Source organism: Saccoglossus kowalevskii, chromosome 1, assembly GCF_978046115.1.
Source record: "Saccoglossus kowalevskii chromosome 1, keSacKowa6.1, whole genome shotgun sequence".
Lineage (NCBI taxonomy): Eukaryota > Metazoa > Hemichordata > Enteropneusta > Harrimaniidae > Saccoglossus > Saccoglossus kowalevskii.
In genome coordinates, this window is record NC_140641.1 from 30,325,698 (window position 1) to 30,339,593 (window position 13,896).

The 13,896-nt window shown below is 44.8% G+C and overlaps 1 protein-coding gene across 1 annotated transcript in view; it reads right to left on the reverse strand.

Annotated features, from left to right (window-relative positions):
- LOC100376340 (dedicator of cytokinesis protein 9-like) overlaps positions 1-13,896 on the reverse strand; it is a 118,680-nt gene that overhangs the window by 45,755 nt on the left and 59,029 nt on the right. The window contains exons 18-19 of the mRNA XM_085500692.1: positions 13,043-13,066; positions 7,892-7,982 (exon numbers count right to left, since the gene is read on the reverse strand). Coding sequence (XP_085356818.1) covers positions 7,892-7,982; positions 13,043-13,066 — 115 coding nt within the window. The remainder of the gene's footprint in view (positions 1-7,891; positions 7,983-13,042; positions 13,067-13,896) is intronic.

Genomic DNA, 13,896 nt, shown 5'->3' on the forward strand with positions numbered 1-13,896 from the left:
TTGGGCAGTTCCCTTGCATGGGGTTTCAGCGTCTGGAAAGCAGTAAATAGTCTCCTAATAGTAGGACAATCGGTTAGTCTTGTTCCCGTACGTTTGAATGGTGGGGCACAAGGCCGACCTGTAGCCAACGATCGCTGCGTAGGACAAACCCACTTCGTCAAACAGGTGGACGAAGGAGCCTGCTACCTGGCCAATAGAGGGATGGTATCGATCAATCTCCCTTCCGCTACACTAACCAGTGTATGCTCGCAGCCTAGAAATGTAGGCTGCATTGGTGGAATCCCAGTTCGCCCTGGCCAGGACGTTGGCAGCCCGCTCAGATAAAGCTTTCGTATGGGCAGGTCTAATGAGAGCCTCTATGCGGGTAAGTGATACCCGCTGGGCTCGTGGTAGTGCACCGTCTGGTGGGGACGGCATGTCCGGTAAGTCCGGAAGCACTGCTGGTGTTTCGACTATCGTTTCCGACAGAAGTGGAAACTAGGCCCTGTTCGACCAATTGGGTGCAACCAATGATAATATGCAGGTGTGCACCTGTCGAAGTCTTCTCCGGTGCCCGGTGGACTAGCGGGAAGGGAGGAAAAGCGTACACAACTAAGTGGATCCGGGGGGTAGCAAAGCGACCCTGGCCCAGGCTCCTGGAGTCAGCAGGAGTGTTACGTACGTCGGGAGCTTGGTGTTCCGGGGTGCGGCAAACGGTCTAACCTTGGACCGTCCACAGCCGAAACAGCCTGGAGGCTACCCACTGGGGTATCAGCCACTCCGTGTTCTGGAGACGGAGTCGCCCTGAAAGGGCGTCGCCAGACTGTTCCTCACCCCTGGAAGGTGGTGTGCGGTTAGCTCCCCATTGTATTCCAGGCACCAAAGGAGGATTTTGCTCCGCTAGGACTGACAACGATGTGTCCCCCCTCCTTCTTGAAGGAGACCACCGCTGCGTTGTCTGTGCGGAGCAGGACTCTGTGGTCTCGAACTACGGGTAGAAAGCGTGGTAGTGCTAATTGTACACTGCTCACAGTTCGAGCCGGTTGATATGGTGGTCCCAAAACTATGCGGGAGCCATATCTTTGGGCTTGTTCGTCCAATAGATGCGCTCCCCAACCCTGGGGGGGCCATTTGTTACCAGAGTCATGCCTGCAGCGAGCGGGTCCAAGGGGGCCCTTCTGCCCGAGGTTGGTCAGTGACGACCACCAGGGCAGGGCTTCCTTCACTTGGTACGAGATCGAAACCCGCCTATCTAGTTCCCAAAGAGCTCGGCGATATAACAAGTGTTATACCGGGCGGCTGCGTAGTGCGGCCTGGGGAACGACCCTTCGAACCGAGGTCATCATTCCGATGATCCACATTAGTTCACAGAGGGACACCGAGGGAACGCTGACTAGGCATTCGGCTAGGCTGCTTAGCGCTAAGCAATATGCTTGAAATAGCTAAGCCAAGCTTACCTCTGTGTCAAAACTCCATGCCCAGGGACACCAACTGCGCGTTGGCTTGAGGTGGGACTTGTCGATTTACTAACGAGCCCAGCTGGTGAAGTAAATCCTGTGTTAGCCTGATGCGTTTGGCTATTACCCCTTGCCCGGGTTGTTGGTAACCAGTAGTCTGGGTACGGATTGAGGTGTACCGACATCTGGTGAAGCAGCAGCACTACCCGTTTCATCCCTCTGGTGAACACGTAGGGCGCTGTGCCTAACCCGAACGGAGGGGGAGCACCGAAGTTCGAATACTTGGCCCAGCTGGGCGATTCGAAGGAGATGGCAACTCGCTAGGTGCATCGGTACGTGCAGGTAGGCCCCGCTTAAATCTAGCGGGGCTAGCCAGTCAAAACGGTGGATGGAGAGAAGAACCCTGAATGGTGTCTCCATGTGGAGCCGATCGAGGGGCACGTACTGATTCAGTCTGTCTAGGTCCAAAACTGGACGCCTGCCACTTGTAGATTTGGTACTACGAACACATTTGGGTAGAAGCCTGGACTTAGTTCCGGCTGATGTACCCTGTGTATGGCGTCTTTCCCCAGCCAACTGCTACTTCCTGTCTGATTGCTTCCGCCTTGCCGGAGTCCCCTGGCAGTGCCCAACAGGGGAGACACTGACGGGGGGAAGTGGAGATTTCAGCGGTATGCCGTAAATGGATGTCACCACCTGGGAAGGTCCAGGGGTCGTTCACCCGCCGTCTCCAAACCGGACTACACCGGCGCAATCTGTGTACGACAGGGATGTGTGGCCATGTGTTCGGCAGTTGCAAGGGGGGAGGGTGCTCCCTTCCCCCATGAGGCGAGTTCCCCAAGGCCTGAAGTAGTCACTAAGTTGTGACCTGGCCACTCACCGAACACGTGCCTGTCTCCCCCGGTTGCAGAGGTGAGCGTCAAACATGCTTCCCCTGCTGCCGGGTAGACATCCGCCCAGAGAGGGTGAGGAGCCACCACCTGGCTCTTACCTCCCTGGGGGCACGCCACTACCCTTCCCTCCCATGGAAGGGTATAAGCGCTTGCCTCCTGGCTGACTCTGGCTAGCGGGCAACGCCCTAGGGCGTTGTGTTTTCTGTGCTTGGGGTGCCCTCCGCTTGCCCAAGGCAGGACCAACTGGCTAGCGGATTCAATCTGAACCCTCTGATTCATTGCACTCCGAAGCTCCGAGACTGTACCCACCATTCCCTGAACAAAGAGGGTGGAGGGTATCCAGTCTGCGTCACTGAGGTGGGGACGTACCCCGGCTCAGCTTGTCGGCGAAAACACATGCGTCTAAGGCCGCGTCTCGTAGCACAGTAGTGGCCCTGGCCAAGCGAGCCAGGCAACACTAGGGGGTGTCGCACGTAGATGTGCGGTGGCCCACCAGTAAAAATGTCACCTGGTCTAGGAGGCTGGTGCGTTCTGCCTCCAAGGTCACCAGAGTGCTGGGCACGCATAATAATGCACTCAAGCAACTCTGCCCTCAGGGCTAGATGGGTCGTCCTCAATTGGCAAAGACACCCATGGAACGCGGCTATCCCCCTTTGCCCGGTTTGCCAAATTCATGGTACCGGGGTCTGGGGAAGGAGCCTTGGAATCCGGTTGGGGGTGTTTTGGTCTCATCCCACGCTATGGGGTCTGATCCTGAAATACACAGACCGGATAGCGTTTGGTCCAGTGGCAAATGTTGCCTAACGTTATCCCCACCCGGGGGCCTTAAGCATTACATCCTCCGCGGCTGACCAACGCTGCCCATCAACACCGTTTGCGTGCTCTGCGCCCCACTCCGCACTCAGACGGACAGGGGAGAGATGTGCCAACGGGGTTGCTTTGGATCCCGACGCCCGTGATCCTATAAGCGTTGAAGCAACCTTAGGTGGTCGCTTTAGGATCAAGGGTGGGGGTATATACATCGTATCACTGGGATCGATGATACTCCGCCTCACCCCAAAAGCGTGGCTCACCGAGTCATATAGATGGAAGACTCTGAGGGACCGCCCGGAGTACCGGCTGTATCCAACGCGAGTGAACTGCGTCTCCTCTAACTTAAAATATGTGAGAGGGAGCGTGTTTGACTGTGCGTCTCATGACAGGGTCGGTTCCCTCTGGGGACGCCCGTGGGGCGGTAAGAAAGGAGTCAAAACCCACAGCGGGGACCGGACACAAGGATAAATTCGTTACCGTTGTACCGTTACCGCGTGACGAACCCTAGCTGGCTGAAAGTGGGGGGGGGGGGTCAACGCGTGCCCTGCCCTGAAAGCCCTGCCCCGAGATCGGAGACTTGGCTGCCAGCACCCCGTTGGCATTCAGTGCCCGCGGATCCAGAGAAGGACCGGTGCAATTAGTCTGAGCCTCGGCCACCCCCCAAAATAGTGGGAGAGCCGTGACTGGGAACGGGGGTTCCCCGGAAGAGACGTGTTTGAATGCAAACATGCTTTCGTGTCTCTTCCTGCTAGCCCACCGAGGGGACACAGTGGAGACAGCTCGCTCCGACTGCGTCTGATCTACCCGGCCTGCCAGGGACGCAATTGCCCCGACAGTCCTTCGACCAAAGCCCTCAACTCGGGGGCAAACCCGGTGCCGTGCGAGGAAGGGTCCACAAAGAGACCCGCAACGGGCCCCATAGGAGGAAAGCCTCCAGGGGCACAGCCTCGCTGCAGCCGGTAAAATCGGGTAAACCACCACCTGAAAAAAAAAAACAGACTGTGAGGATGCCCTCCGATCGGCGGAGGAGACTGAGAAAAATATCGGTACCTCCACCGTCGGGCCTCTTACTCGACGTCCCGGTACATGAAGTACCGGTAGCCGAGCGTGAGGACTTTCCACTCATGCAAAACACGCAACTCACTTTAACCGATTTGTTTACTGGACGCGCGACCTTGCTGTGACGCGGTCATGCAGTCTCAGCGATCTTGATGGCTCTGAAAGAAAATCTCAGGCCTCAGAACTCCAGTGAAAAAAACACGCTTTCACGCAAAAACCCCGAAACCCGCACGTAGCTACGACAAAGTATCTCGGATGCGGTTTCTATGCTGGTAAATTCTGAATATAACCACTGCACGGTCGACTCGAAACACGAGGAGACCGGAAAGAAAAACGGCAGCGAGCCCTGGTGCTGTCATTACACCTATATATTGCTAAATACATTAAAAATAAAAGACGACATGCATGAGGGAAACGAATTACAGTTGTAAAAGGTGCCGCCATGAAATCAACATGTGACTACGTAGTGGCGCCGGATTTTGATTTCTTTGCTGTGAAAAATACTACACACAAAGGGGAAAACGACACGAGGGTAAAAAAAGACAAGGAAAACTTATCCTACCAGCTACCATGTCGGATGCCGAGCAGCGGCAACAACCCAAGCTATAAATCCGGACAGGAAAAAAAAAAAAGCAGGCGATCCAGCAGAGCTCGCTAAATTTCATCTTCACTCGAGGCGGAGAGAAATTAAGAGTGATGGACGGCTACCTGTGGCGTTGCCAGGTGGCCTTGGTCACGTGGGTTTGTGACATAAGGGGTAAAAGAATCTTGAGGTCATGGGGCTTCCCCTGACCTGGATTCTATCTCTCCGTCACCGGCAGAATCGCTGATTAATGCCTACAGTTCAAAATAGTCATTTTGACTGACTGGAGTCTATGGTGGGTAATTGAACGTAGTGAATTGGCCTATATACCACCATTCCTGGATCCAATTGGTCAACTTTTAGCCATTTGATCATAGAGTCAAGGGGTTGGCCTATATACCACCATTCCTGGATCCAATTGGTCAACTTTTAGCAATTTGATCACGGGGTCCAGGGGTTGGCTTATATACCACTATTCGTGGGCCCAATTGGTTAATTTTTAGTCATTTCATCATAGGGTCAAGGGGTTGGCCTATATAGCACCATTCCTGGGTCCAATTGGTTGATTTTTAGTCATTTCATCATAAGGTCAAGGGGTTGGCCTATATAGCATCATTCCTGGGTCCAATTGGTTGATTTTTAGTCATTTCATCATAGGGTCAAGGGGTTGGCCTATATAGCACCATTCCTGGGTCCAATTGGTTAATTTTTAGTCTTTTCATCATAGGGTCAAGGGGTTGGCCTATATAGCACCAGTCCTGGGTCCAATTGGTTGATTTTTAGCCATTTCATCATAGAGTCAGGGGGTTGGCCTATATAGCACCATTCCTGGGTCCAATTGGTTGATTTTTAGTCATTTCATCATAAGGTCAAGGGGTTGGCCTATATAGCACCATTACTGGGTCCAATTGGTTGATTTTTAGTCATTTCATCATAGGGTCAGGGGGTTGGCCTATATAGCACCAGTCCTGGGTCCAATTGGTTGATTTTTAGTCATTTCATCATAGAGTCAAGGGGTTGGCCTATATAGCACCATTCCAGGGTCCAATTGGTTGATTTTTAGTCTTTCATCATAGGGTCAAGGGGTTGGCCTATATAGCACCATTCCTGGGTCCAATTGGTTGATTTGTAGTCATTTCATCATAGAGTCAAGGGGTTGGCCTATATAGCACCATTCCTGGGTCCAATTGGTTGATTTTTAGTCATTTCATCATAGGGTCAAGGGGTTTGCCTATATAGCACCATTACTGGGTCCAATTGGTTGATTTTTAGTCATTTCATCATAAGGTCAAGGGGTTGGCCTATATAGCACCATTACTGGGTCCAATTGGTTGATTTTTAGTCATTTCATCATAAGGTCAAGAGGTTGGCCTATATAGCACCATAACTGGGTCCAATTGGTTGATTTTTAGTCATTTCATCATAAGGTCAAGGGGTTGGCCTATATAGCACCATTCCTGGGTCCAATTGGTTGATTTTTAGTCATTTCATCATAGGGTCAGGGAGTTGGCCTATATAGCACCATTCCTGGGTCCAATTGGTTGATTTTTAGTCATTTCATCATAAGGTCAAGGGGTTGGCCTATATAGCACCATTACTGGGTCCAATTGGTTGATTTTTAATCATTTCATCATAAGGTCAAGGGGTTGGCCTATATAGCACTATTCCTGGGTCCAATTGGTTGATTTTTAGTCATTTCATCATAGGGTCAGGGGGTTGGCCTATATAGCACCATTCCTGGGTCCAATTGGTTGATTTTTAGTCATTTGATCATAAGGTCATGGGGTTGGCCTATATAGCACCATTCCTGGGTCCAATTGGTTGATTTTTAGTCATTTCATCATAGGGTCAAGGGGTTTGCCTATATAGCACCATTACTGGGTCCAATTGGTTGATTTTTAGTCATTTCATCATAGGGTCAAGGGATTGGCCTATATAGCACCATTCCTGGATCCAATTGGTTGATTTTTAGTCATTTCATCATAAGGTCAAGGGGTTGGTCTATAAAGCACCAGTCCTGGGTCCAATTGGTTGAATTTTAGTCATTTCATCATAGGGTCAAGGGGTTGGCCTATATAGTACCATTCCTGGATCCAATTGGTTGATTTTTAGTCATTTCATCATAAGATCAAGGGGTTGGTCTATATAGCACCAGTCCTGGGTCCAATTGGTTGACTTTTAGTCATTTCATCATAGGGTCAAGGGGTTGGCCTATATAGCACCATTCCTGGGTCCAATTGGTTGATTTTTAGTCATTTCATCATAGGGTCAGGGGGTTGGCCTATATAGCACCATTCCTGGGTCCAATTGGTTGATTTTTAATCATTTCATCATAGAGTCAGGGGGTTGGCCTATATAGCACCATTCCTGGGTCCAATTGGTTGATTTTTAGTCATTTCATCATAGAGTCAGGGGGTTGGCCTATATAGCACCATTCCTGGGTCCAATTGGTTGATTTTTAGTCATTTCCTCATAGAGTCAAGGGGTTGGCCTAAATACCACCATTCCTGGGTCCAATTGGTTAATTTTTAGTCATTTGATCATAGAGTCAGGGGGTTGGCCTATATAGCACCATTCCTGGGTCCAATTGGTTGATTTTTAGTCATTTCATCATAGAGTCAAGGGGTTGGCCCAAATACCACCATTCCTGGGTCCAATTGGTTGATTTTTAGTCATTTGATCATAGAGTCAGGGGGTTGGCCTATATAGCACCATTCCTGGGTCCAATTGGTTAATTTTTAGTCATTTGATCATAGAGTCAGGGGGTTGGCCTATATAGCACTATTCCTGGGTCCAATTGGTTGATTTTTAGTCATTTCATCATAGGGTCAAGGGGTTGGCCTATAAAGCACCATTCGTAGGTCCAATTGGTCAACTTTTAGCCATTTCATCATAGAGTCAAGGGGTTTGCCTATATAGCACCAGTCCTGGGTCCAATTGGTTGATTTTTAGTCATTTCATCATAGGGTCAAGGGGTTGGCCTATATAGCACCATTCCAATTGGTCAACTTTTAGCCATTTGATTCTTGGGTCAATTTTTAAGTTTTTTTTTGTCAATCTGATGAACACATGTACCGGTATTATCATTCAGAGTAAGATCTACTCACCTTTCCAAGACCAAGTATTTTACATGATAGATATCCCGATGGCAGATGTGTAACGCCAGCCACAGGCACAATAATATCATCCACATTAATCCTATACATAACAAGAAAATATTGTGAGTAGAAATAGTTGTTATCATTTTTAAATTTTAAATAAAAATACATTCATTTGTCCACATACTATCTCAAAATACAATACAGTTGAAAACAAAAAGCTTTTCACTTTAATATGCCTAAAAAAAGTTAAATTTGTGATCAACAAGCAATGCAGGCTGATCTTTTCTGTTTTTCACTTATTTCATCTCCTGGCAATGAATTGAAATCAGCACAATTTGAGTTTTGTCTGATATTTAAGCAAAAAACAAAACAAAAAAACACCACTCTTTTTTAAATTTGACCAGAAATATATTTTTTTTGCTAGCCTTATAGTAACATACTTTTTATACATGGAAAACAATAATTACATATCACATATATTGTCATCTTATGTTTGTTTGTTTTTTAGAGTGAGTGGAATTACATGTATAACACAGTGACTGAAACATGATTACAATTCAAAAGCAGAATACAAACTACATTGGACGGTTTGACATATAGCTGCAGACGTAACTAGATTTCAAAATTAATGAGGTTCAAGCCAAATCGAAAATTACATGACTTCTATTTTTATTCCTTCGTTATTATGGGTGGATGTTATTAGCATACCAAAAATTAACGAGAAAATTGGGGTCACCATACAATTTTTTTTAGAAAAAAATGTCATGAAAATTTTGCATTTTGCACTGGTTTCTATGGTGAAATTATTTCCTGAAATTTTCCTCGGTGACATGAAATATTACAATAAAAATATCTAATAATTTTTGCATGAATACTAAAAATGGTTAAAACATTTTGATTACATACAATGAGAATTTATTGTGATTTGATGTCATTTTTTATAAGAATGAAATTTTGTCAAAGTTACTGAGTCTCCCTAGGACCTGTGCAAAAGTTACTGAGATTCTCTATAATGTTGCAAATATCACTGTGAATCCCCAGGATCTTGCAAAAGTTACTGAGCCACCATAGGACCCATGCAAAAGTCAATGAAACTCCCTAGAACCCCTACAAAAGTTACTGATATTCTCTATGATGTTGTAAATATCACTGTGAATCCCTAGGATTTTGCAAAAGTTAGTGAGGCTCCCTAGGACCCCTGCAAAAGTTACTGAGATTCTCTATGATGTTGTAAATATCACTGTGAATCCCTAGGATTTTGCAAAAGTTAGTGAGGCTCCCTAGGACCCCTGCAAAAGTCAATGAAACTTCCTAGAACCCCTACAAAAGTTACTGAGATTCTCTATGATGTTGTAAATATCACTGTGAATCCCCAGGATCTTGCAAAAGTTAGTGAGGCTCCCTAGGACCCCTACAAAAGTCAATGAAACTTCCTAGAACCCCTACAAAAGTTACTGAGATTCTCTATGATGTTGTAAATATCACTGTGAATCCCCAGGATCTTGCAAAAGTTAGTGAGGCTCCCTAGGACCCCTGCAAAAGACAATGAAACTTCCTAGAACCCCTACAAAAGTTACTGAGATTCTCTATGATGTTGTAAATATCACTGTGAATCCCCAGGATCTTGCAAAAGTTAGTGAGCCACCATAGGACCCCTGCAAAAGTCAATGAAACTTCCTAGAACCCCTACAAAAGTTACTGAGATTCTCTATGATGTTGTAAATATCACTGTGAATCCCCAGGATCTTGCAAAAGTTAGTGAGGCTCCCTAGGACCCCTGCAAAAGACAATGAAACTTCCGAGAACCCCTACAAAAGTTACTGAGATTCTCTATGATGTTGTAAATATCACTGTGAATCCCCAGGATCTTGCAAAAGTTAGTGAGCCACCATAGGACCCATGCAAAAGTCAATGAAACTTCCTAGAACCCCTACAAAAGTTACTGAGATTCTCTATGATGTTGTAAATATCACTGTGAATCCCCAGGATCTTGCAAAAGTTAGTGAGGCTCCCTAGGACCCCTACAAAAGTTACTGAGATTCTCTATGATGTTGTAAATATCACTGTGAATCCCTAGGATTTTGCAAAAGTTAGTGAGGCTCCCTAGGACCCCTGCAAAAGTTACTGAGATTCTCTATGATGTTGTAAATATCACTGTAAATCCCCAGGATCTTGCAAAAGTTAGTGAGGCTCCCTAGGACCCCTGAAAAAGCTACTGAGATTCTCTATGATGTTGTAAATATCACTGTAAATCCCCAGGATCTTGCAAAAGTTAGTGAGGCTCCCTAGGACCCCTGCAAAAGTCAATGAAACTTCCTAGAACCCCTACAAAAGTTACTGAGATTCTCTATGATGTTGTAAATATCACTGTGAATCCCCAGGATCTTGCAAAAGTTAGTGAGCCACCATAGGACCCCTGCAAAAGTCAATGAAACTTCCTAGAACCCCTACAAAAGTTACTGAGATTCTCTATGATGTTGTAAATATCACTGTGAATCCCTAGGATCTTGCAAAAGTTACTGAGGCTCCCTAGGACCCCTGCAAAAGACAATGAAACTTCCTAGAACCCCTACAAAAGTTACTGAGATTCTCTATGATGTTGTAAATATCACTGTGAATCCCCAGGATCTTGCAAAAGTTAGTGAGGCTCCCTAGGATCTTGCAAAAGTTAGTGAGGCTCCCTAGGACCCCTACAAAAGTTACTGAGATTCTCTATGATGTTGTAAATATCACTGTGAATCCCTAGGATTTTGCAAAAGTTAGTGAGGCTCCCTAGGACCCCTGCAAAAGTCAATGAAACTTCCTAGAACCCTTACAAAAGTTACTGAGATTCTCTATGATGTTGTAAATATCACTGTAAATCCCCAGGATCTTGCAAAAGTTAGTGAGGCTCCCTAGGACCCCTGCAAAAGTCAATGAAACTTCCTAGAACCCCTACAAAAGTTACTGAGATTCTCTATGATGTTGTAAATATCACTGTGAATCCCCAGGATCTTGCAAAAGTTAGTGAGCCACCATAGGACCCCTGCAAAAGTCAATGAAACTTCCTAGAACCCCTACAAAAGTTACTGAGATTCTCTATGATGTTGTAAATATCACTGTGAATCCCTAGGATCTTGCAAAAGTTACTGAGGCTCCCTAGGACCCCTGCAAAAGACAATGAAACTTCCTAGAACCCCTACAAAAGTTACTGAGATTCTCTATGATGTTGTAAATATCACTGTGAATCCCCAGGATCTTGCAAAAGTTAGTGAGGCTCCCTAGGACCCCTGCAAAAGACAATGAAACTTCCTAGAACCCCTACAAAAGTTACTGAGATTCTCTATGATGTTGTAAATATCACTGTAAATCCCCAGGATCTTGCAAAAGTTAGTGAGGCTCCCTAGGACCCCTGAAAATGTTACTGAGATTCTCTATGATGTTGTAAATATCACTGTAAATCCCCAGGATCTTGCAAAAGTTAGTGAGGCTCCCTAGGACCCCTGCAAAAGTCAATGAAACTTCCTAGAACCCCTACAAAAGTTACTGAGATTCTCTATGATGTTGTAAATATCACTGTGAATCCCCAGGATCTTGCAAAAGTTAGTGAGCCACCATAGGACCCCTGCAAAAGTCAATGAAACTTCCTAGAACCCCTACAAAAGTTACTGAGATTCTCTATGATGTTGTAAATATCACTGTGAATCCCCAGGATCTTGCAAATGTTAGTGAGCCACCATAGGACCCCTGCAAAAGTCAATGAAACTTCCTAGAACCCCTACAAAAGTTACTGAGATTCTCTATGATGTTGTAAATATCACTGTGAATCCCTAGGATCTTGCAAAAGTTACTGAGGCTCCCTAGGACCCCTGCAAAAGACAATGAAACTTCCTAGAACCCCTACAAAAGTTACTGAGATTCTCTATGATGTTGTAAATATCACTGTGAATCCCTAGGATTTTGCAAAAGTTAGTGAGGCTCCCTAGGACCCCTGCAAAAGTCAATGAAACTTTCTAGAACCCCTACAAAAGTTACTGAGATTCTCTATGATGTTGTAAATATCACTGTGAATCCCTAGGATCTTGCAAAAGTTACTGAGGCTCCCTAGGACCCCTGCAAAAGACAATGAAACTTCCTAGAACCCCTACAAAAGTTACTGAGATTCTCTATGATGTTGTAAATATCACTGTGAATCCCTAGGATCTTGCAAAAGTTAGTGAGGCTCCCTAGGACCCCTGCAAAAGTCAATGAAACTTCCTAGAACCCCTACAAAAGTTACTGAGATTCTCTATGATGTTGTAAATATCACTGTGAATCCCTAGGATCTTGCAAAAGTTACTGAGGCTCCCTAGGACCCCTGCAAAAGACAATGAAACTTCCTAGAACCCCTACAAAAGTTACTGAGATTCTCTATGATGTTGTAAATATCACTGTGAATCCCTAGGATCTTGCAAAAGTTACTGAGGCTCCCTAGGACCCCTGCAAAAGACAATGAAACTTCCTAGAACCCCTACAAAAGTTACTGAGATTCTCTATGATGTTGTAAATATCACTGTGAATCCCTAGGATCTTGCAAAAGTTACTGAGGCTCCCTAGGACCCCTGCAAAAGTTACTGAGACTTCTATCTTTAGAGATGCCCAAACAAATTTATAATCTATATAGAATCTATATAGTACAAAAATAATGATCATTTGTCTCTCACAAAATTAAAGCAATTTACATATACTGTACATAATCTATTTTCACTAGTACAATTATTGTAAATCTCACAAATATCCCTGTGACATTTTGACAATCCTTCTCTCATGAAATTCACCCAAATCAGTCGAGGCATAGAGAGGACAAAAATTGCATAATAGCGTAATAGAGTAAAAGCACATATACAACAAATATGTTAGTTACTGGTACCTGAGTGAAACATAACATATTTCAGATAATGCAGGAATAAATACTGACACAACATACGAGCACCGTTAGACCAGACGAAATTGTAAAACATATACACAGAAAATTGGGTTTTTATTATTAGAGGCAAACATTGTGTAGAAAGTCAAGGTGATAGTAAAGAAAATTTGTGTCATCAGATAGCTAGTGATATATGTCAGAAACAAATGACGTGATGTGGCGGGTACAAGCAGTGTTGAATGAGAGTATGTACGCCGTTGTGCTGGGCTTACCGTGAAGGACGAGTACGATCATAACTAGAAAATGAAATAGACAAAGTAATATGCGTAAAATATGAACACAAGTCAGCTTGAGAATAAATGAGGCAAAGGGTACAAGAGAAGTTGATGCATGCATGGTCCAATTGTTTTTATGTTTACCGATTGTTGGATTCACTCTTATTACTACTACTATGAATGCAGGGTGGTTATCTGATACATATTTGGAACATAACCAAACATATTTACAGGGTTCGTACACATCAGAATAAATATTAATAAGATTTCAGACTATTTTAGTCAAAGAAAATAGTCTTTTCAGAGATCACCAATCTGGCACAAGTTAGAAAACCACAATCTTGTTGGTGTTGAAAATGAGCTCTGAACTGTACATTTCACGCAATATGGTGATGTCTGCAGTCAGAAATGAATCTTTCCTGCCATTGGCAAATTATAAATGAAAAGAAGACAGTAAGAGAGATGATGTTTTATTAAATTTAATGAAGTATGGATTTTCATATTTTTCAAGGATTTGTTAAAAGCCATGGAAATGTGATATTTGGAATTCCTGTACATTCAGGGCTGCGTACGAACCCGGCTTTTGGAGTTTGAGAGAAAACTATTAATAAAAGACTTGTTATTTTACAAGAAACAAGTTGCAAATGGTTAATTATTATAGATGGTAGGTATAATTAAGTAATGAAAACTGACGCATTTCTCATTGTTGCTGGGCCAAGAATGGGATGTGTGCAATAATGGGCGAGATGCAACCAAGCCATTTATTTCAATTTATAACACTCTAAAATGTCAGAAAATTGAATATATGCGGAGTTATAGCTTGAGAGTGAGGAAATCAACAGTGTCTCTTG